This window comes from Bidens hawaiensis, unplaced genomic scaffold, assembly GCF_021521415.1.
Source record: "Bidens hawaiensis isolate Kalapana, Puna unplaced genomic scaffold, B.hawaiensis_p1.1 tig00033264_1, whole genome shotgun sequence".
NCBI lineage: Eukaryota > Viridiplantae > Streptophyta > Magnoliopsida > Asterales > Asteraceae > Bidens > Bidens hawaiensis.
In genome coordinates, this window is record NW_027495705.1 from 122852 (window position 1) to 145777 (window position 22926).

General features: G+C 35.1%; 3 protein-coding genes and 1 pseudogene across 5 annotated transcripts; 3 read left to right on the top strand and 1 right to left on the bottom strand.

Moving 5' to 3' along the window:
* Nucleotides 1-426: 426 nt before the first annotated feature.
* Nucleotides 427-3949, top strand: LOC143584722 (uncharacterized; annotated as a pseudogene). Its single transcript, XR_013144411.1, has 4 exons — nt 427-818; nt 2001-2449; nt 3188-3503; nt 3623-3949. The product of XR_013144411.1 is annotated as an uncharacterized LOC143584722 (transcript).
* Nucleotides 3950-9090: 5141 nt separating this feature from the next.
* Nucleotides 9091-15462, top strand: LOC143584717 (EH domain-containing protein 1-like). Its single transcript, XM_077066703.1, has 16 exons — nt 9091-9398; nt 9478-9557; nt 10868-10936; nt 11021-11078; nt 11180-11235; nt 11347-11383; nt 11460-11527; nt 11976-12089; nt 12191-12293; nt 12375-12424; nt 13028-13156; nt 13244-13495; nt 13599-13678; nt 14144-14270; nt 14561-14704; nt 15096-15462. The coding sequence occupies exons 1-16, from the start codon at nt 9314-9316 to the stop codon at nt 15279-15281; spliced, it is 1638 nt and encodes a 545-aa protein (XP_076922818.1). The 5' UTR covers nt 9091-9313; the 3' UTR covers nt 15282-15462.
* A 1190-nt stretch (nt 15463-16652) lies between these two features.
* LOC143584723 (upstream activation factor subunit UAF30-like) lies at nt 16653-18905 on the top strand. 2 transcript variants are annotated; one of them, XM_077066707.1, is made up of 3 exons: nt 16653-16795; nt 17194-17372; nt 18260-18903. In XM_077066707.1, exons 2-3 carry the CDS (start codon nt 17199-17201, stop codon nt 18386-18388), a joined length of 303 nt encoding a protein of 100 aa, XP_076922822.1. In that variant the 5' UTR covers nt 16653-16795; nt 17194-17198; the 3' UTR covers nt 18389-18903. The 2 variants fall into 2 exon arrangements, with proteins under 2 accessions (XP_076922822.1, XP_076922823.1); XM_077066708.1 differs by having other exon boundaries at nt 16678-16855; nt 18260-18905.
* Nucleotides 18906-19271: 366 nt separating this feature from the next.
* Nucleotides 19272-22405, bottom strand: LOC143584725 (zinc finger protein VAR3, chloroplastic-like). Its single transcript, XM_077066709.1, has 5 exons — nt 21996-22405; nt 21428-21530; nt 21123-21346; nt 20351-20449; nt 19272-20264 (listed from the first exon to the last, which is right to left on the bottom strand). Exons 1-5 carry the CDS (start codon nt 22403-22405, stop codon nt 19445-19447), a joined length of 1656 nt encoding a protein of 551 aa, XP_076922824.1. The 3' UTR covers nt 19272-19444.
* Nucleotides 22406-22926: the final 521 nt, after the last annotated feature.

Here is a 22926-nt window from a genome sequence, read left to right on the forward strand (position 1 = left end):
TCCAACAAAATAATAACTATAATTTTTTTTTAAAGGACTACGTCTACAAATATTTCTGATATCTAACATATTTGAAAGTCATCCAAAATTTATAAATAATATTTATTATTAATACCTAAAAAAATATTTCAGATAGTTCAGATATCCAAACTATCTGAAAATTTTCAAAATCATTATCCAAATCCAAATCATTATTTTCGGATAACTCGGATTCAGATTTCCGTATATTTCAAATACGAATTCAGATTTTTCTAAAAGGCCCTGGTTTTAAACTAGTAAACTACTACTTCCTTGAGAAGAAAAAAAAAACTTTGAAGCGTAAAGTATCAACGTATTTAACCTGAGGGACACGTCTTAAACTTTCACCCATATTATAAAAATCGAGCCAACATCAAATCATCAATCGCAGTCATATCAATCACACCCAATGGCCGTGGAAGACGGAAGAGTATCTCTGCTCTCCAAAAAACGAGCCTTCGCACGGTCCGCCTCACACGCATACGACGAGCTCCACAGTTTCCGGTCATGGCTACGTTGGATGTGCGTTGACCAGTCCAACGGTTGGACTGCAACTCTGTCATGGTTCATGTTCATCGTCTTCACCTTCATAATCCCTGGGTTCTCTCATTTCTACCTTGCGTGTAGTGACTGTGATGCTAGGCACGCTTGTTCAGTTGTCGTTAAGTGGGATTGCGACGCTTTCGTTTGTTTCGCTTTCGCAGTTTGTGAGAGTGTATGGGCTTCGGAGGTTTTTGTTCTTTGATAAGCTGTGTGATGAGAGTGAGACGGTGAGGATGGGCTATACTGCACAGCTTAATGTAAGTACCCTGTTTTGGTTATATCTTTTGTTGTTGATTGTGGTTTTTGACTTTTTTTTGTTATGATTTGTGTAAATTTTGATCTAGTTATGTAATTAACTAGTTTTTTTTTTGTTTTTCTTAAACAAATTAGCACTAATGAATATGGGTTTTCTAAATTTGATTGAACAAATCTGACCATACATTACACCTTTGATTGAACAATTGTGACCAGAGTTGATTAGCATATCTTTTTATTTTAACTATTTATAAATAATTTTTAGATTTTTTTTTTATTTTTTTTAAGAACCCTTCTGCAAGCTCAATATCGGCTCATTCAAGCCTAATCTCTAAATCTCAAGCTCGACTCATGGGTAGTTTTTTCAAGCTTGAGATCGGATGGGGCTTGGCTCTTTTATTATGTAGTATTTAAATTTATACATAAATGTATAAATTTATGTATAAATTTAAATACTACATAATAAAAGAGCCAAGCCCCATCCGATCTCAAGCTTGAAAAAACTACCCATGAGTCGAGCTTGAAAAAACTACCCATAATTATATATTTATATTCTGATGATAGTTTTTATACATAACAAAATATATATTGTTTAGATATTTTTATGCAATGAAGGATTTGAGGTAGCCCTTGGGAGGTTGCCAGTTCGAATTTCGAGCTCACCCAGGTTTTCGTCCCACCGTGTGTTACGTTGGAGAGTCCTGCTCTTGTGCGACACGACGGCTGTCAAGTAGCAGCCGGCCGTATGGTTTCCTGGGGAACTTTGAAGCCAGCATGGGCACGGTTAAGACAAGATAGTTTGGCTAGAGTGAGGGCAACGAGGCTCTCCAATTTGGGCAGTGTGATGGCCTAAAAAAACACAAGAAAATCGGCGTTCTAAAAAATCTTAATTAAAGTTTTTATTTCTAAATGGGCTCGCGGGCAAGCTTGCCAATAACTGAATCTCGAGCTCAGGCTTGTTTGTTAAACAAGCTTAAATTTAGGCTCGAGCCCAGGTTCAAGCTCGTGTAAACTTGGCTCGATTCAAGTTATTAGCGAGCCTATACGCCTTGCATACGTGATCCACTTTTTGGACCAAAATGCACCGGAGCTCCATGCACTTTTCAAAACCCAAGATTTTTAAGTTTCATTTTCTCTGCTTCATTCTTATTTTGCTCCTGATTTTTATGACTATATAATTGCAGAGATCACTTAAAATCCTGTCCATCTTCGTGATCCCATGTTTTACTGCTGAGAGCGCATACAAGATCTGGTGGTACACTTCAGGTGCCACAGCCATTCCTTTTTTGGGGAATGTTGTAGTGAGTGACTCAGTAGCGTGCATCCTGGAACTCGGCTCATGGCTCTATCGAACTGTGGTGTTTTTTCTTGTTTGTGTGCTTTTTCGCCTCATTTGTTACCTTCAAATTCTCCGGCTACAAGATTTTGCTCTAGTTTTTCAAGTAGATCTGATGTTGAGTCTGTATTGAGGGAGCATCTCAGGATCAGAAGGCACCTGAAAATTACAAGTCATCGTTATCGCGTTTTCATATTGTTTTCACTCATCATTGTCACAGTCCGTCAGTTTGCATCACTTCTTAATACCACTCGCCATACTGCTGACCTCAGCATTTTCAAATCCGGTGAACTTGCAGTAAGTGTTTCTGTAGCTTTGATTTTTTAGTTAAAAGTCTAGAGGTAGCAAAGTATGCTGGTTGGGTTATGGGCCAATGGGTTGACCCGAAACACTCTTTTGTTTTTTCGAGAAGCAAAAGCATAACAAGTCATTCATTTTCATTCTTAAAACTTTTTAAACATAAGAAAATGGTTGAAATGAAATATTACTTCATCTCTCCTTAAATTAACAAAAAAAGTATTAATTAATTTCGCTCTATTTATAGAACCTACACATATTTAAATCATGTGAAGGTTATATCACTTACACATAACGTACATATGTGTAGATAAACATTAAAAGTTAAAAAGCATATGAACAAATTAACTTAATTATATATATTATGTACATAATATAGGCATTTGTATGTAAGAACTAAGAAGTAACATTTTTAAAATACACGAATCATTAATAAACAATTTATGTCATCATCATCATCATCGTACTCAGTATATCCCACCAATAGCAAAGCTATGGTAGAGTCTGAGGAGGGTAAGATGTAGACAGCCTTTATCGCAGTAATGTAGTGTTATACTGTTATGCGATGAATGTCGCCTTGTATTGAAAACATTACACTGTTGTAATAATTAACCGCTACTCTCAAAGATGACCGTTTTTACCCATTAAAGACAGAATGTTGCACAATTAGACGCAGGCATATATAGGCCGGTCTAAGCCACCTAACAACATGGTTGTTCTGTTTTTCTTGTATTGTAGTTGGTTTCTGTAAGCCTGCTCGCGGGCCTAATGATACTGCTGAGGAGTGCGACTAGGATCACACACAAGGCACAAGGCGTGACATGTCTGGCCGCCAAGTGGCATGTATGTGCAACAATTGATGTCTTTGAGTCACCTGAAGCTGATACTGAGACTCCACCTGTTGCTGCTGTTGTTGACGTCCCGGTGTTTCCATGTGAAGCATCGTCTTCTGACTATGATGAGGTTGGCAGTGAAGAAGATGAGTTGGACAATACTAGACTCATACCCGCGTATGCTTATAGCACAATCTCTTTTCAGAAAAGACAAGCCTTAGGTAAGTTTATTAGCAAGTTATTCTTTAGCTAAAAAGTAACAAGTTCAATGGTAAAATAAAAAAATAAAAAAAGTAGCTTAAAATAAATGATAATGACTTTGGTTTGAAATTTTTTGTAGTGACGTATTTTGAGAATGATAGAGCTGGGATAACGGTATTCGGGTTTATGCTGGATAGAACTTCACTACACACTATAGTGACAATAGAGTTGTCATTGGTCTTGTGGTTGCTTGGAAAAACAATTGGTATCTCTTAATAAAACAACTTTAAGACCAAGAATGTTAGCATAGCTGTTGGAAAAAGAATGCAAACGTTTGGTTACTCGTGGATCAGTTAACATCAACGGCTGCATATACAATGAAGAACAAGGTGAACAATGTATGTAAAAGCGCATCAAGAGGGTTGAAAAAAAGTCTAAAAGGAGTAGCAAAGACGACGTGGTTAGTTAATACAGAAGTCTGTTGATTATTGTCATGTATGTTGATTGCTGGTTCATTCTTTTCTCTGCTTCGTGTTGTTTGTTCATAGATTAAACTATTTATACATCATGATTAAGTAGATTCCAATCAAGTGGTATATCCTGAAAATGAACACATGTTTCACAAATTCAAGTTGCTATATTGTTATAGTTAATTTATTGTTTAACCACAAAGCAGCTTTAATATGTAATGGCATTATTGATTTTTTTTTTATTATAAATATATATTTGATATATTATATAACAATAGTATATTGATGAAAAAAGTTGAATAGTTATGTGGTATCCACATAGGGGTTTTATTGTCAGGTTGGCGGTTGAAATTGATGAACCTGATTAAAACTCATATATTTGATTAATGGGTCGATGTGTTAAATTTTGAACAATTTGAATACTATCAACTTAGGTTAATGATTTAAAACATGTCAACCAAAACCCAACCTATTTAATTTATTAAAACAGATTAGCCCGGATAACCAAAACCTTACCAAAGTAATGAATTGTAGCCCTTGAGTTTTGTTTTTACACAAATGGCCATCGACTATGACGTAGCATGGTCAACCAAGCCTTGTGCTGGCGTGATGTTTTATTTTTATTTTTTAAAGAGGGCGTTTCTTTATGTACGAGTATTGAATTTTTATTAGATTGTCCTGAAATTTTTTATGGTGAATCGTTACTCTATGTCTATATAATGGATCGTTGTTTTGATTCTTATGTTCTGTAATAGTGACATGTTAGCTGTATAAAGCTAAGAACAAAATAGTTAAGTGGCATGACGAGAAAAACAAATTTATGTGATATTGAATTAAACTGATAAATAATCTTGGGTGATGTGTTGGTATCTATTTTCATGTCAATTTAGACTTAATAGTCAAACTATTTGATTCATAGAGTATAATTATTTACCTTGTTGACTCAAAAGTCAATAACTCGACTTGAGGGGCCTTTCATGGATAAACCAAACACTGTGCATAAATATGGTCATCCAAACATAAAGCCACATAGTAGTATAGTACTATAGTAGTGATAGCACTCCAGAATCATCACCAAGTTGAAATTTATATCTTTAATCATTAGGTGCTAGGTTAACCATCCGTTGTGTTTGGAATCTTTAATCCTTATTTGTTGGGAGAGTTAAGACTGCAAGTAGAAGTGATTTAAACGAATTATGTAAATTTTAGTTATAAAGATCGAGCTTCTTACCAAGAGGTTTATATTCTCTAATGAATATTTCATTGAGATCAATTAAATCCCATCACTTAAGTAAAACATATTTGAAGTGTGTTTAGATGTTCAAGCAATGAAAATTAACCAAATAGTTAATAAACTATGCACTTGCCAGTTGCCACAGCCCACAAAATATACAATAGTGACTGTTTGACTTCTTAGAAAGTTGACAAGGAGTGCACACGAATCAAGAGGTAGAAACCTCAAACTTAAAACGATCCAAGTGAGTTCTTTTAAACGTGTATAACACCGACTCAGATTGATGACTCCTAGAATATTGAAGAATATTTAATATAATAATTAGTTTATCATTATAAGATAAGTTAGTCTTTTTTTTATTTAATCCTATTTGTTTTAGATTCAAATTATGTATTTGAGTTAGTATAGGATTAGGAACTGTGGGTTTATATATACCCTAGGTTCAATGTGTTAGATAATTATTAAGTTTTTCTCGTTTGTCGTTTTCTTAATAAAAGAGTCGTAGTGAGTTCTACAAATATCGTGTTCGTATTCTTGATTCACCTGCCTAAAAGTTTAACAAGTGGGATCAGAGCCATGGTTTTGAAAGCCGTTTTTTTGAGAACTGGGAGCAACCCCTGCTGTGGGTTGTGGCTGTGTTATTGAAGACGAAAAGAAAAAAGTGTTTTGTTCATCTACACTGAAGTTTGTTGGTTGTGTGTCAATCAAGATTTGTTCGTCCATTGAAGTTTAATTGTTTGATCCTGTCTTGGTGTTGTGTTTTGGTCGGTGGAACAGAGAAAGAAAAATAACAAGGAATCTAAGGAAGTTGCTTGATTAATTCTTAAAGCTGCCATAGTGGCATTACTAAGAGTTGAATTATTATTGTTTGTTACATAATATTCTAGTTCCTTTGGTCAAATAAGAATTTGATATCCATCAGTTAAAGTTTAGTATCTCCGTCTTCGTAATTTATTGAAGTGCAACATAGGCTTCTCTTGTTTTGTTGATTAAGATTAGTTCTTGATTAATTATTGGTTCCGTTGTGTCAAAGAATTTTCGGTGTTTTCCGATCCAGTGTCTCGATCTGGTTATGATTGCAAGGTTCGATCATAGTGAATTTCCGATCGAAGGGTACATGTGTTTCACTCGGGGTAGGTTTCCGATCGAACAAAGGTGTGTCACGGTTCAGATCGAGGTGAGTAAATTTTCGATTAAAGGTGTGTCCGCGGTTCCGAGCGATGCTGCGTCCATCACGAAGATGGTTGCTATTGGTGATAAACTATTCAGTTATTTGGTGAATTGTCTCCAAGTGAACATGGGTTGCACGGTAATGTGGTTTTTTATTTAAGTGGTGAAACTTTCTCGTGCAAGTTGGTAATTGTTAGAAAAATTATTTTGTTTGTCAAATAATATTCTAGTTCAGGTTCTTTGAATTCGTTAGTCGAATAAAGGTGAAAAGCTTTCCAACAACCGTTAGTCGGTGTTGGTGTTTTGTTATTGATCTCCGCTTGAAAATCGTAACGTCCGCGGTATAACGGAGTGCAACGAGGTTGTGTCAACTTAGTTTTGGCGTTCATCGATTTAATGATTTCAGTGATGTTGTGCCATCACCGTGTGTCAGGATGGTTAAATCACCGTGTGCCGAGCAATGATGTTATGCCATGATCGTGTGTCGGGATGATAAAATCTCCGTATGTCGGGTAGTTTAGTGGGTTGGATCTATGATCCAACAATCCCGAGTGGTAGCGTTGTGGGGCTGTCTAAACGAGATAAAAACATCAGATTTTCGGGTTCGCTTTCATGACGAAATCATAGAGTACGGAGCTGCAACAAATTGAGGTGTTTGGAAGCTGCATGGGAGGTATTACTGGGCTGAAACCAGTGGTCAAACGGTAGCAAATAGTAGCAGTTTTGGGCTGCTAAATAGGACCATAAATGGGAGATTGTTCGGTAATTGTAGTTGTAATATTGAGACTAAATCAACATAGACATATTGATATGTTCAGCAGGTTTGCAATTATGTTGGTGGAGATAGCTTGGAGCCAAAGCAATCTATTCTTGTTCGTCCAAGAAGAAGAAGAAACAATCTGGTGTGATTGTGCAGATTTACTATTTTGGATGTGAGTTGAATATGTCCTAGATCTTGTGTGGATTAAGGAATAACCGACCGAGACGCAACTTCGTGTAAAGATGTGTGACGAGTCCAAAGAGTTACGATTATTGTGGGATGTGAAGGACCTTAGAAGAATAAGTATGAATCTAGAAGGAGTGTTGGAATTCAACATTTGAGCCGATGTCGGAAGACGTGACCTGTTGTGTTGAGTCACAGGTTGTTTATTGTCGAATTGCTTCGTGTGTGTCATGGTTAGAAGAAGTTTGGTGTTGAGAGGGAGTGTTAAACGTGTACAACACAAACTCAGATTGATGACTTCTAGAATATTGGAGAATATTTAATATAATAATTAGTTTATTATTATAAGATAAGTTAGTCTTTTTTTATTTAATCCTATTTGTTTTATATTCAAATTCTGTATTTGAGTTAGTATAGGATTAGGAACTGTGGGTTTATATATACTCTAGGTTCAATGTGTTAGATAATTATTAATTTTTTCTCGTTTGTCGTTTTCTTAATAAAAGAGTCGTAGTGAGTTCTACAAATATCGTGTTCGTATTCTTGATTCACATGCCTAAAATTTTAACAAGTTCAAACTTTAACTTCAATTTCATGAAGATTGAATGACATTGACTATTTGACACGTTAGTGCTTCAAAGAAACATATTGTGTCGTATGTGATTGAATATGCTATGGAAGTAGTTTGATTACTTTTGTACTACATTTGGTTTGTATGAATTCTTTACAAAGTATCATGAGATATAATTAAACCTCAAGTCTAATGTCAAAGAATGTCACTGAATTAAGGGGGCATGTATGTTTATTGAGAACATGAGTCCGGATCAAACAGTTCGGCCAGAACGAAATGTGCAATGGTCCGGATCAAGCGTCATGATGAGAAATAATTAGGTATATTGGGATAAAAAAGAGTTAAAAAGATTAATTTATCGTAACAAACTAGGGACCACCAATAACAAACTAACCAATTAAAAACAATCATATACCATAATCTGATGTTGACATGAAACAAATCTTATCACCACCCTCTTGATATATACATTGCCAATGAGTCTAAAAATAAGGTCACCGTAGATTTTTCTAAAATTATAATTTTGTCAAAGCTACAAGTTTGTCGATTCCCATTCCGTTTAATAACCAAAGATAATCTCATACATTTCACAAAGTTTGATAGTATATTATATTTAGCCAATAAAAATCATAATATCAAGACATACTCATTTTAGTAAAACAACATACAACATACCTCATTAAGACCTGTATTATGATACATTCGCATTATTTTGAACCGCCAACACACAGATTTTTCATTTTTCATTAATACATACACCAAATCGTTCAAAAAGACACAACACCAAAACAAAAGGAAACTAACGTACTATCAAACAACACAACGAACTAAAGATATTACAAACAAAAGCTACACCAATCCTTCCAAGAAAGTTCACGTTTTCTCTTATTCTTAATCCAAAGAAAGTCCAAGACTTTTATCTATTCCACCATGCTCGAATCTTAAACGGTGTCCCAAAGTACACCAACGCACTAGAGTTTGGAAAACTATAATATCTGTTATAAAAGGAGAAAAGTATAATAATTATTTATAAAAACAATATTTGATAAATATTATAAATTAGTAGATCTTGTTTTGATTTTAATCGGGTAAATATATATTATTAGTTTATTACCAAGGTAAAGACGAAATCGGAAAGTGGAAAACAAACCATACGCATACCATATAATGCCAATATTATATTCAACAATCAACATAAACATAACTTAAACTAATTAATAATCATCATCCCATTGTAGTTAATATCACTCAAAGCCAAAGGTTTGGCGCTCACACCACCACCAAAGCAAAGCAATAATAATAAAATATCTTATTTACCACTCAAGTTTTAAACAAAACCTCTCTCACCGTCGGCCAGATCTGAGATATTAGGGATTTGTGTTTATAGATATTTTTTAAATCAGTAATCCATTAATCTGCATGCTATTATCAATTCAAGTTCAATGGAGATTGATTCAGCAGCGATTAGTCGGTGCTCTGTAGACCACCAGAAGATCTACAGCGAGTGGTTCACTGTAGCCGATTCAGGTCTCGTTATTTGTTGTTTGATTCAGCTGTTTTTGTGTTGATTTTTATATAGATTTGGTTTTGTATTGTTTGATTACAGATGGTGATGGACGTCTTACTGGTGCTGATGCTACTAATTTCTTTGTCATGTCTAATTTATCTCGCCAGGATCTCAAGCAGGTTTGTGTTTGTGCCCTAATTTTGTTTTTTGTGTTGAAAGGAACTGTTTTTGTTGATGATTCTAGCTTGTGATTTGTATGTGATTGATTAGTGTTAAGTTGTATGTGCTGGTGTGAAACGATGGTATCGGTTTTTGTGTTTTCGATTATTGAATCGTTGTTGTACTACAGTTAGCTGCTGCTATTTAACAAGTGTGCGAGTTTATTTGTGATAAAACAAGTGTTTGGGATTTTATTGATTGTATATTTTTAACAAGTATTATTCGATAAGTTCGCTGTTATATAACAAGTGCTCGTTTATTTGTGTTACAACAAATGCAGGCAAGTTTGGGATTTTATCGTTTATTTGTGTTATTTCTATGCTAATCCTGGCATCCTGCACTTTCTATTATGACACTAACAGCATACGCCTAAATACTTGATTAAGTGTCAGTGCCTAGATAGTAGATATGATTACCCTTCCCTTTTGACGAAGTGAAATTAGATGGCACTATATTGAAGCAAATAAGGCTGTCTACATCTTACCCTCCTCAGACCCTACCATAGCATTGCTATTGGTGGGATATACTGAGTACTGAGTACGATATTGAAGCAAATAATTTGCGTCACACAAACATCTTCTTTGAACATAATAGAAAAGTGATCACCTATGGGACCTTGCATCATGTGATGTTTTTATTGAGATTGTTATTGAAGGCTAAAATTGCTTTTTTATGTGTAACGAATAGCAGCTGTTCATGTGTTCAATATTAGAAGGATGAACACCCATCTAGTTTACCTAACATCAGAAGCAATGCCCATATGAAAGTAGGACATAGTCATAGATCATGCAACCTTTTAACAACCAACACCATTGGAATGTGATTCATTATATTTAGAATTCACATAAGAACATGTCACAAGTGATCCATAATGGTTCTTGGTATGTTCTCCGGTGTTGTGTTCATGAGGATTCGTTAATTTGACAACCTATTTAAGTGGTAGATGAATCACGGGCACTATAGATAAATTTACAATTTCTTGAAAGTTGAAATCAAGGATCTTTGATAGGCTTGACAAAGCAGTAATGACCTACCTAAAGTTCTAAAGCTATTCTAATTTCTAACTATAAGTCTGTAACTACATGATAGAAACATTAGTAGGTGGACTGACTATCTCAAAATTTAGATTTTGCAAAGTATTCTACTGTTTTATGACACTCTTTTCTTCTTTTAAGTATATTCTACTATTTTCTCATAATTAGCCAATTGTTATTCTACTTTTGAATCCTTACTTATTTATCCTTTCCACCTCTTTATACGAATACATAAGGTGTGGGCAATTGCGGACTCTAAACGACAAGGCTTTCTTGGCATTAAAGAGTTTATTACTGCAATGCAGGTAAATTGCTGCTTTTGGCATTATCTTTTTTATTACGTCTATCATTTCTATACACATGACCTCTGGTGTGTTTGGTAATTGCAGCTGATTTCTATGGCACAAGCAGGACATGTAATAAGTAATGACCTATTAAATTCTGAAGGCAGGCAGTGCAATCACATTTTTTCTCTCATTACAATACAGTTTTAATGTGTAATATTCACATTTGGTTGGTTTTCTTAATACTGAATTTTTACAACGCAGTTGATTTTGAAAATCTGAAACCACCGGTGATGAACGGTCTGGATGTCTTACTAGCGGTATGTATGCCTTTCTCTCATTTAACAAAAAAAGAGCAGTAGGGTCGCTATGATCCTAGAAACTAAATATTTTCTTCATTGGAATTCTAACTTGCTTATCAATTTATGTAGAGGAAAAGGCGTCCAAAAAGTGAATCTGAATCAAATGGTAATGATTTTTACTGCTATAGTTATTATTAAAATTTGTCTCTACCTTTTGATCTTCATGTTCAACATTGATTTAGGTAATTCACAGCTGTCACCACCCTCAGCATCATCTAGTTGGTTTACTTCAGCAAAATCTGCAAAGAAGGTATGTGTTATGTCCTATTTTATTTTTATTTTTCTCACTATGTAGAGTAAGGTTTAAAAATGTGGAAATTAGATTAATACATGCTTATAAAAGAAATACCTGTCTTCAACACATAGAACACATATATGATGCTTTTTTAAAGGGCATCTTATCCTGGTCCTAGATGCAACAGAGTCTTCTAATATAACATGCATCATGCAAAATAGAGCTTACATATTTCAATACTTGAGATCTATCATTAGCCGTTAATGATACAAGCTATCTTCACATTATCATACACTTAATATATTTTGTAGCTGCTTCTAAAATTAGCCATTACTTTGATTATTATCATGTTTTATTTTAATTTCTATTTCTTAAAAACTAATTAGCATTAGAGGATAATAGCCATGTTACGGTTGTGTTTTAAACTTTATGTCTTCATTCCATACTGTTTATGCTTGCTTAGGTTCCCTTAACCGCTGTTACATCAATCATTGATGGCTTGAAGAAGCTGTACATTCAGAAGCTGAAACCTTTAGAAGTCACATATCAGTTTAATGATTTTGATTTCCCCTTATTGGTAAATAGTTTTAATCTTTGTGTTTCGTATACAGTTTCCTCATTTGAATTATGACCACCTATGGTTTGTTTCCATGTTAATGTTTCTTGTTATGTTTCTAGACAAACAGTGATTTTGATGCCAAACCAATGGTGATGCTTTTAGGTCAATACTCAACAGGAAAAACAACGTTCATTAAACATTTGCTTAGAAGTAGTTATCCAGGCAAGTTTTTAATCTTCACTCATTCCATTCTTTCTGCCTCACTATAATCACATGTTTAATTATTATCTGTTTTTATAACAGGAGCTCATATTGGACCTGAGCCTACCACAGATAGATTTGTTGTTGTTATGGTATGCCTTGAATATCCCTTTTACTTTCTTGGTATGATTACATTGATTGTATTCATCTGTGGATGTGTTGGATTGTAGATATTTTGTTTTTTGAGTATCTTTTAATAAAATGCTATGGCATATGATACACATCAAATGCAACATGAAAGAATCTTTGTTGCTCATGAAAAAAAAGCCATAAGTAGTAAGCTTCTCTTCGAGAAAAACAAATTTACTGCACATTAGGTTTGAAAAACAAAAAAGACTCGACCATGTTTTAGTACGTCCCATCTTCAACCAAAATTCTCATGTTCATACTCGATATAATAAAAAGTAATGTTGCGATCTATGGCTTTTACTAAAGCTAAACAGTTGAGACCTTTTTTTGGTTGAAAATCTTTTTGATAGCTAAATGCAAATCTCAAAACTTTAGTTATTGCACAGTAAATACTTTGTTTTAAATCTCAATTATCAGAAGTACTGTTTATCCAACTTTTTTCTTTATAATTTGTTATTCTTGTCATCTATACACCAATTCCTTGATGGCAGACAAACTTATGGCCAGTTTTTTGCATCACAACAGTGGAGACTAAAACTACAATTTTTATATATTGTTTTCTACAGAATGGACCTGATGAAAGAAGTATTCCAGGAAATACTGTTGCTGTTCAAGCAGACATGCCGTATAGCGGTCTAACTAACTTTGGAACAGCATTTTTGTCAAAATTCGAATGCTCTCAAATGCCACATCCTGTTAGTTATCTTGCCAAAACTTATGCGTGTTTGATATAGTCATTATTTCTTCATGCTAAACCATATTCTGTGTTTTTTTAATGAAAGCTGCTCGAGCATATTACATTTGTGGACACTCCTGGAGTATTATCAGGAGAAAAACAAAGAACGCAAAGAAGCTATGACTTCACAGGTGTCACATCCTGGTTTGCTGCCAAGTGTGACATGATATTGCTTCTCTTTGATCCTCATAAACTTGACATTAGTGATGAATTTAAACGTGTTATAGCTTCCCTAAGAGGAAATGATGACAAGATACGTGTGGTCTTGAACAAGGCTGATCAAGTTGACACTCAACAAGTATGAAATGCTTTTTGATATTAACTATAACACTTTCCCTAAATTGGCCTGATGTTTTGCTGATTATAAGTGGGGTTTTTTTTGTTTTGTTTTTATGTTGTAGCTGATGAGGGTGTATGGAGCCCTAATGTGGTCACTTGGTAAAGTCTTAAACACTCCCGAGGTTATGCGCGTTTACATCGGGTATGTTCGTCTAATAATGTCAACATTGATTCACAATTCTTCAATTTGATAAGTGTGATAGTATTTTAAATATTCATTGCAATCTTGTCTTGATATTATCTGGTTTGCTTTTCATTTACACACATCGATCTACAAAATTCAACCAGGCACCGATTATCACATTAAAAGTCAATAATAATAGACTCCGAGGGTAAATTCTACATCTATAGTAAAACATAGGGTGTTGAAGTTTAAACTTAGCATTATAGTGTATATAAAATTGCATGTAATGTGTAACACATCTTTTATTTGTATATAAAGAATTTGCCATATATGTTTCATTTTTATGTTTTGTACCAGACATTCAGCAGACTTAACAATAAAGTTTCTTTTCACTTAATATTTTATATGTCCAATTTTTGATTTTTCGAATACAACATGATTGCGTAGTTTGAAACTTATGGCATATTTCTTTTATATCGACAGTTCTTTTAATGACAAACCCATAAATTCTGTAACTGCTGGGCCAATTGGGACAGAGCTGTTTGAGAAAGAACAGGAAGATCTTCTTAGTGACTTAAAAGACATACCTAAGAAGGCTTGTGACCGCAGAGTGAGATTCATTTTTATTGCATTTTTCTTATTTTCATTTTGAAGGTCCCATATCTTCTTCTTTCTTCATGAAGATGGGCCCCACAATGAAAATGTGGGGATAAACAAATCAATACTACTTTGCCCTTTGTCTAAAAGTATTAAATTACTACCGACCTATTTGACTCGTTAGAGATAAAATAACTAAATCAAACCGTATTAAGTAAACGGGCTGAAATTACCTTCTCTAAGCACAAGGGATTCTAATCATATGCATTTATATATTTGTATATAATTCAATCTTATTTACAGATTAATGAATTTGTGAAACGAGCAAGAGCAGCCAAGATTCATGCTTACATCATCAGCCATCTTAGGAAAGAGATGCCGGCTATGATGGGTAAGGCTAAAGCTCAACAGAAGCTCATCGATAACCTGCAAGATGTTTTTGCAAAGGTCTCTCTCTCTCTCTCTCTACATATAAATATATATTTTAGAACCAATATTATGTTGAGAATTGTGTTAACCCTTGTACTTTTGTTTTATAAGATAACTTGAGTGCATGTGGATTTTCAATATGTTTGAGATAAAAAAACATGGTATTAATATAATGCATGTATATACATTACATGCCCATTGTTATACTTTAAAAAAGGAAAATTAGGAAAGTAGATAAAATTAAAGAAAGAGTGGGGAAAGAAAAGTAAAACATCTTTATATTTTTAATTTTGCTTTTCTCATGGAAACTTTATGTAAATATGTTAATGCAGTTCTTCATAGGACACTGGTTATGAATTAAACACACCACTATGTACATGCTTGTGTGTTTAATGACTTTTGTAAACAGGTTCAAAGGGAGCACCACTTGCCAGCGGGAGACTTTCCATTTGTTGAAAGCTTCAGGGAGAGATTGAGCGGTTACAACCTGGACAAATTTGAGAAACTGAAGCCGAAATTGATCCAGACAGTGGATGATATGCTCGGTTATGACATCCCCGACCTTTTGAAGAACTTCAGTAACCCGTATGACTAAAGCGGTTTGTCAATCATGTTACTTGTAATGTGCTGTGTGTATGATGGCAGTAGGAAAACATTGTTTGGTGATACGAGTTATGATCATGATGTTATATTAGCTGTTAAAAGCATTTTGATAGCTAATTTATATAATAGATTTAAAGTCGTAAATTTGAATATTGAAGTTATGAGCTTTGTTATCTTGACGAGTAATCCAAAAAAAATGAAGATGACTTGTTATCTCCCACCAATTTGCTTAATGTAAGAGGTTTGTTGTTAAAAATGATGTCGTTTTGAGCCTTTCATAACATCCAAAAAGTAACTGCCAACACTGCTTGCACCGCCTCACTTCTTCTTTTTCCTAGCCTCAGTATTGCTACCCTTTCTAGCATCTGATTTATAGAGGATCGATCTAGCATGGCTGGTACATCCATTGCATCACCAGAGTTCAAATCAACTTTGTGCACTCACAATTTAACATCAACTCTTCTGAGGTCTCTTCTACTCCGTCACAAAAATACACAATTTATGTCATCTAATACCTCTAACCGAAAGTGCCTCCATTTTCTCTGAAATATATATAAGACCAAGTGTTAAGGTGGTGGATTGGGAGCGCTAAGCCGCCAACCATGCCACCTCACCCATTAACCCTAACCCACCACCAAACCACAACACCTACCAAGCGTCAAAATCCCACAAACACCCAGAGGGCTCAAAAACGTGGGGTCCACCCAATTTATGTCTCCACCCAATTTGGAGACATGTGCATATGTCTCTAAATTTATGAAAGTTGTTCAACAACTTCTCGTTTATTAATTTTATTTTATGTGCAAGACATGTGTATATGTCTCCAAATTTATGAAAGACATGAAGTCTTTATTTATTTTCTGGAAAATATTTTTCTTTTAATTCTTTATTTTCATAAAATTTCTTTGTGTAAGAATATGTCGTTCATTATTTTCATTTTATGTAAAAGACATGTGCATATGTCTCCAAATTTATGAAAGTTGTTCAACTTCTCGTTTATTAATTTCATTTTATGTGTAAGACATGTGTATATGTCTCCAAATTTATGAAAGACACCTACCAAGCGTCAAACTTGGTGCCCCTTGCTCGTCATCCCACAAACGCCCAGAGGGCTCAAAAACGTGGGGTCCACCCAATTTCCATCAATCTATTTACTTTTTAATAATATCTAGTCAAATCAGAACACCCTTATTCAAAATGTTGGTTAGTTAAAGCCCACTGACTACGTGACAGTGACGTGACTCTTTAACTAACCAAACCGCAAATCATCAAAGTTTCAAGATCAAGCCTGGTAAGTGTACATAAAATGAAAACCTAATTCTCTTGTGTTTGATATGTAAATTCACAAAGTTTAGTGGTTAGTTTTCAGACTAACATAACGCAAATAATAACCACACGCTTGCTTCTCTTCTTATTAGCGACGGACTGCAAAGTTAAAACCGGCCGATTTATTTATATATAATATAAGCCTCTCAATTGGTTGCTTTCCAACCGTCAAAATCTCTGGTATGCTTCGGAAAACATTCTCTACTTAACTGTTACAACTGCTTAATTCTTTTTACTGCGGTAAAAATCCTCTTAGTAGTTCATATAACTATGATTTTCAACTCATTAGATTATAGTATATCATATGTGCACGCTTGTATTGTAATTAATTTGTGATTGTTCATTCATGGTTTATACTCTTAAATATATATCAGAATTAAAATCAAATGCACACCAGGTGTTCGATGAATGCCCCACAGAAATGCATTCCACTCTTTGCTGAAAACTTGCCAATAAAATATTAATTAAATTTTTTTTACTGTGTTTGCACCAGTTATATGCAATTATGCAATTCTAGTTACTGTTTACCATAACTATGAGCACTTGCTGTGAATTGTGTTTTTTTGTACTTTGAACAGTGATAATGTTACCACCAAGGATTAAGAAGGTTGCCACTGATAACCCGAAGAAACTTGCAACCTTGATCGATCTTGTTAACTTGCCTTCGACACTTCGAGAGTTTGTTGGACGGTCTCAAAGTTCTCAACTAGGCTTTTTTAAACATGTTTGGTCCTACATAAAAGACAACAATCTCCAGGTATGTATTAATCTTATCAATTTAGTTTCGTTGTCATATTGCAGTATACTTTTTGGAGCCAAAAGCTCATACTCTTGATACAATGTGCAAATAACGCCACAAAGTGCCTTTAATGATTGAAGTTTCAATATGTTGTTTTGAATATATATATATATATATACGGACCTGGTTAAACTTAATATTACCAAGTTCCATCTGTCGGGAGTGGGTTAAACTATGTGCTTCTTTTGTGTGATCATTCATTTGTGTAGTTAAGATTTACACTAGACCAAAAGACTTTTTAGGTTACACATTAACATGGGTTAGAATGTGCAAAGCAAACACTCGTATAAGCTAATAATCTAATCGTAGACCCCTTGCAGGATTAAGGGGCTGCATCCATTAATGATATGCATGACCTGGTTAATACACATGGTTTGAGTTATCATTGAGTATCAACATCAATGAAACCTTTTGTTTTACAAAAAAACTAAAATCCAACCAAATGACGTTGCGTTAAAACTTAAACCTAAACACAGGACCGGCTCAACGAATGTGAAGGCCTAAACCGAAACAAGATTTTGTGGCCTTTTCATGACAATTGTTAAGGAAATTCTTTTTGCTTATTATTTTGAACTCATAACCTATACTTCAGTAACAACCAAGCCTACAACCACACCAATACATTACTTTGGGTTTACTTTACCCATTATAATATATCTATATATCATTGGGTCTTAATTAAGTGTGGGCCTAAAGCCCTAACTTGTTTTCGCTGTCGCACGAGCCACCCCTGCCTAAACATAAAGTCCAACCTTTTGTCTAGTTTTTTTGTTAATTCATTAACCAAGGTTCTTGTGTTTTTGTTAGTTGCTACTAATGCATATGCTGCTGCTTTTGTGATTCAGGATCCAAACAACAAAAACATAGTTAATTGTGATGCAAAACTGAAGAGTATTCTGTTGGGAAAACCTCAGGTGGAGCTAGCTGAACTTCCTAGGCTAATAAAGCTGCATTTTCCCAAGGTGCAGAAGTGATTCCATTATCTGAGATTCATGCATGTGGAAGTTCACATTATGCAATAGACCTTTCTATTTATCGTTGTATAACTGCCAGGTTTTAATTGCTTTTAATAACACTGTAGGGAACAATTTTCGATGAGAATATAAATATAGCCATATAGGTTTTCCCTTTATCTTGTTGGAGACGGTATAATATAATACCTTTGATACAAAACTGATTGAATTTTCCATGAAATGTGTACTAAACAAGTTTACATAAACAGAGCAGAATATAATTAAATTCATACTTGGTTATGCAGCTGCAAGAATCAAGCTAAGTAGAAAGCTTAGATTTGGGTTAAACTACATGTTTGACAGTTCCTGTAAAATAGATTCGGCATCTCTATTCAGACAATGCGTTGTCTCAGGGTACATCAGTCGGAGCAATAGTTGTATTGCCGGTGACCAAGTCCCGAGCCTGAGATAACACATGGGTTTTCTTTATCTGATTGTTTGTGGAAACAAGAAGTTGTTAGTAATGATCAAGAGACAGCAGTTCTACTTCAATTAAACGATTAATCCGTGTAACCAAATTCCTTTTTCAACACCTTTAAACACATTTTTCCACGCCAAGTTCTCAACTTCTCATCATGGGCACATTTTAACTCGTTGCCAAACTCTCAACAAGAATCAACCAATACCTTTTCAAATAAACATTTTTGTAATTGGTGTCTTTTTTAGTTATATTTGTTTCATTTTTTTTGGTATATCTCATTCTCCATCAACAAACTTCCCGTTTATTAAACATGTATTCAGGTTGACTTGTTTAATAAACTACACAAAACCTATTTATTTTCGTGACGTGACATGAATAACCGCCCATGTAATAGTTACACATTAATTTGGTACAAAAACAAAACCATTTTGTCAAAAAATGAAGAAAAATGTGTTTTTGCAATTGCTATTCATACATCCATTATCCAGTAGCACATAAGCATTTGCCAAGACTATACTACTGCATTCATCTATAACATAATTCCAAAAATAACAAAATACATTTCACCACTAACTGAAAACATACACCTTTATTCTTCAATCATCATTATTGCCTTCCTTTTTCATTGGATCAGAACTCATTGTTCTTAAATTCTTTCTGTACTGAGGAGATGTTAATCTCCTTTCTAATGGTGTTTTCCGCTTGCTCACAACAAACCGATTAACCCCTTTACGCATCGGCATGATCGATGGGAAGTCTTCATCAGGAATTTGACTCAACTCAGAAATATCTTTAATTTGTGCAACACGTTTGAACCACCTTTCCGCCTTCGCCTCTTCTGACATGTCTAACGGGTCGGGTTCTGTCACTGCTGACCCCTCAAGACTCTTTCCTGTCCACCCACTTTTTCCATTCATACTTTCTGGTGTTTGTTGACTAACCTTCAACGTTTCACGTTTAGGCTCGTTTGTTCTAAACTGGTTTCTTGTTTCTTGCACAAGATTTTGATCAAAACTGGCATTACTTGGATTCCTGTAAGGATTTTCATTTGTTGGATTTATGGTTGTTGAATGTGTGCTATTGGGTTGTTCTTGGTTATCTTTTTTGGCAAAATGGTTAGGTGGAAATGGAACAAAGCTGCTAGTACTTCCGTTATTATCTATAACTCGGTTTTCCTCTTTATGTATAGGGGTAATTTGGGGAATATCAAGTGAAATTTCATTTTTTGAGTCGGTGACACCATGCAACTCCTTTACTTTCTTGAACCATCTTTGTGTTTTATCTTCTTTCTCAGAAGCTTGAGTATGCTTGCTCGGAACATAACCCAAGTTGCTTCCGTTTAATGGAGCTGTATCGGGTCGGCTACATTCACATTTCAAGCACACCGTGTTTTTTCGGTAATTAAAGAAATTGCATCTGAAAAAAAAAATTGAACGGTATTGTGTCAGATTTAAAACAAGGGTTTCATAACCTGTAAATGTAGGGTTTGAAGTGATTTTTACCGAGGGTAATCCCATTCCCCATCAGTCAGTTCTCTCTGTGGTCTTGTCTCTTCACATTCAAGGCATTTTGTGTTCCTTGCAAAGTTCATGAAATTACATCTGCACGAAACATGAAGATTATAAAATTAGACAATTACAGTTAATGATGTTAAATGGGTCAAACCTGACATGAAGTACAGAAATTTGACAACACATTTAAATTTTTATGGTTCCAAAACGTGTTGTTCCGGACATGCAAACCGGCCCACGCCAGACCGTCCCAGGCCCATCATGTGAGAGGTAAATCAGCCTCACACACATACCCAAACACGGCATGTGTATTCATGGGTTAACACGGAAACGCCCTGTTTAACCCAAAAAAATTATTTTACCTTTTCACATATTAGTAATCCAAAATTAAACAAAAAAGAAAGAAAGTACAAATGTATACAAAATAATTATGTTTAAACAAATAAACTTGATGCTCATTTGTCTTTAATATATGATATAAAATACATTTTAAAAGAAACATATATAATTAAGCTGCTTAAATGGGTCAACCCATGAACACCTAAACACAACCCATTTACCTAAAAGTGTTTTGAGGGTTCAAGCAGAAATTGTCATGAACCCGTTTAGACTAAACCCAAAGATGTGAATTTCATGTTAGGTTTGAGTCATGTTTTAAATTCATAGCTCTACTTACAGAATACTATTAGCCTAGATATGCTTATACAAATACTCAAAAGAAAAATGTCAAGAATGAATGAATCAAATGAGAAGCGCAGCTTACTTTGGGCATACCCAATCACCCCTCTTCATTGTAATATTCGGTCCAAGATTTCTTGGCATTTGATCATACTGCTCTGATACGCGGCCTCTATTGGCAAGATTAACGATCTCTTGCAACACTCTGCTAACAGATGATTCAGTAGCCTCGTTGATGATTCTTTGAGGATTGCTTGCATAACTCAATATATACTTCATCAAGTCTACTGATGATGCTTCATTCGATCCCTGTCTTCAGTTTAACATAACAAATGAGATCACATAAAAATCCAAGATTATAATTACATATACATAATATAAGAAGGTAACCTGTAAGAAAGACCTCATTCTTCTCTTGGTTTCACCCGCACTTTTAAACAGAAATGGATATCCGTTGTTGATCATCGCTTCAATATCCTTCATTGGAAGCCACCTGAAAAAAAGATTCAGTTTTTGCTATTAGCTTAGCAACTAATGAACTAGTAATTTAGGGCTTATAACTAGGTGTGCAAACGAGCTGAGCCGCTCGCGAGCTAGTCGAGACAAGCCAACCCTTACTGAGTCTGAGCCTGAAATAAAGCTCCTTTAGGCTCGTCGAACCTTAACAAGCCTATTGTATTTTTAAGTTTTAACTCTTATGAATTTCACACTGCACAGAGGAGCTCGAGCCAAGCTTTGGCTCGTTTAAGGTATGCACACAAGATCGAGCCTAGCTTATGCTCGTTAAGTTTTTTTTTCTCAAAATGTATACAAATAATTGAAAAATTATACAAATTAACATATTTTAAACGAGCCCGAACCAACCTGAAAAAAAGCTCTTTCCTAATTCAAAGCGAGCTTGGAGTCGTGTACAGTGCAAATGTATAACTAAAGGTAGAAAGAGATTCGTATTGCATACCCTAAAAGATCAGGTCTATGACGAGCAAACGCCAAACACGAATTCGCAGCAGCTACAAATTCCTTGGATAAATATTCATTTTCCATAAACTCATCCTCAATAATATTAATATTATTATATCCGTTATAGTAGCCTGCAATAGATAGGGTTTCAAGTAGGTGGGACCACTCCGGCCATGGATGAGACGGTGGAGAAGCATGGGAAATATTATTAATATTATGATTATTATCCTGGAACACATAATTAGTTCCTCCAGAGTAAAACCTTGCAGTCGGATTAGGGCGGGTGTGGGTAGTGAATGGGAAGGTGGTAATAATATTATGGCGGCGAGCTAAACGGAGGAGATTGATGGGGCGTTGGTGGTGAAGTAGAGATGAAAAAAGTAGTAATCTTGATGAAGCTCCGGCCATTTGGTTTGCCGGAGAAGAGAAAAAATGGTTACCGGTGGAGGAGAGGCTCCGGCTGTTGGGCCGTAATGACATTTTTTTATTTACTTAGGTGCTGTTTGTTTTTTCTCAAAAGCTCTTCCTGACCACTTTTGTCTGCACTGAGAAGAGGGCGCGCAGACGTTGGGCTCTGCAGTGCGTTTGTTTTTCTGAAGACGTTTCATTAAAAAACGTCTGCGCGCCCTCTTCTCCCAGAAGTCTTGTACATGTGACTTCTCACATCTTCTCCACTTCTTCTTCTTTGTTCCTTCATCATCAGACACTTCACTCGTAATACATGAGGGGGAAATTGTGTAACGTGTTCCATCGACAATACAAATAAGGAACCATGGACGCCCAATTGAAACCCTAGTCACCGAGAAGCAGATATCGGGATGGCCGTCTTCAACGTGGTACAGAAGCGGCGGAGAGCCGCCATCGCCGACCGTAAGCGAGCGGCGCACGGTGACCCTCTTACCGGAAAGCTGAAACATAAGCCCCAAAAC

Bases quoted from the DNA above. Each gene is read 5' to 3' on its own strand.
- LOC143584717 (XM_077066703.1), top strand. From the start codon at position 9,314: ATGGAGATTGATTCAGCAGCGATTAGTCGGTGCTCTGTAGACCACCAG. The intron at 11,079-11,179 runs GCAGGCAGTGCA...TTTACAACGCAG, and splicing joins TGACCTATTAAATTCTGAAG to TTGATTTTGAAAATCTGAAA. The intron at 12,294-12,374 runs GCAAGTTTTTAA...TTTTTATAACAG, and splicing joins GCTTAGAAGTAGTTATCCAG to GAGCTCATATTGGACCTGAG.
- LOC143584723 (XM_077066707.1), top strand. From the start codon at position 17,199: ATGTTACCACCAAGGATTAAGAAGGTTGCCACTGATAACCCGAAGAAA. The intron at 17,373-18,259 runs GTATGTATTAAT...TTTGTGATTCAG, and splicing joins TAAAAGACAACAATCTCCAG to GATCCAAACAACAAAAACAT.
- LOC143584725 (XM_077066709.1), bottom strand. From the start codon at position 22,405: ATGGCCGGAGCTTCATCAAGATTACTACTTTTTTCATCTCTACTTCAC. The intron at 21,531-21,995 runs GTATGCAATACG...TCTTTTTTTCAG, and splicing joins CATAGACCTGATCTTTTAGG to GTGGCTTCCAATGAAGGATA. The intron at 20,265-20,350 runs GTAAAAATCACT...TTTTTTTTTCAG, and splicing joins GGGGAATGGGATTACCCTCG to ATGCAATTTCTTTAATTACC.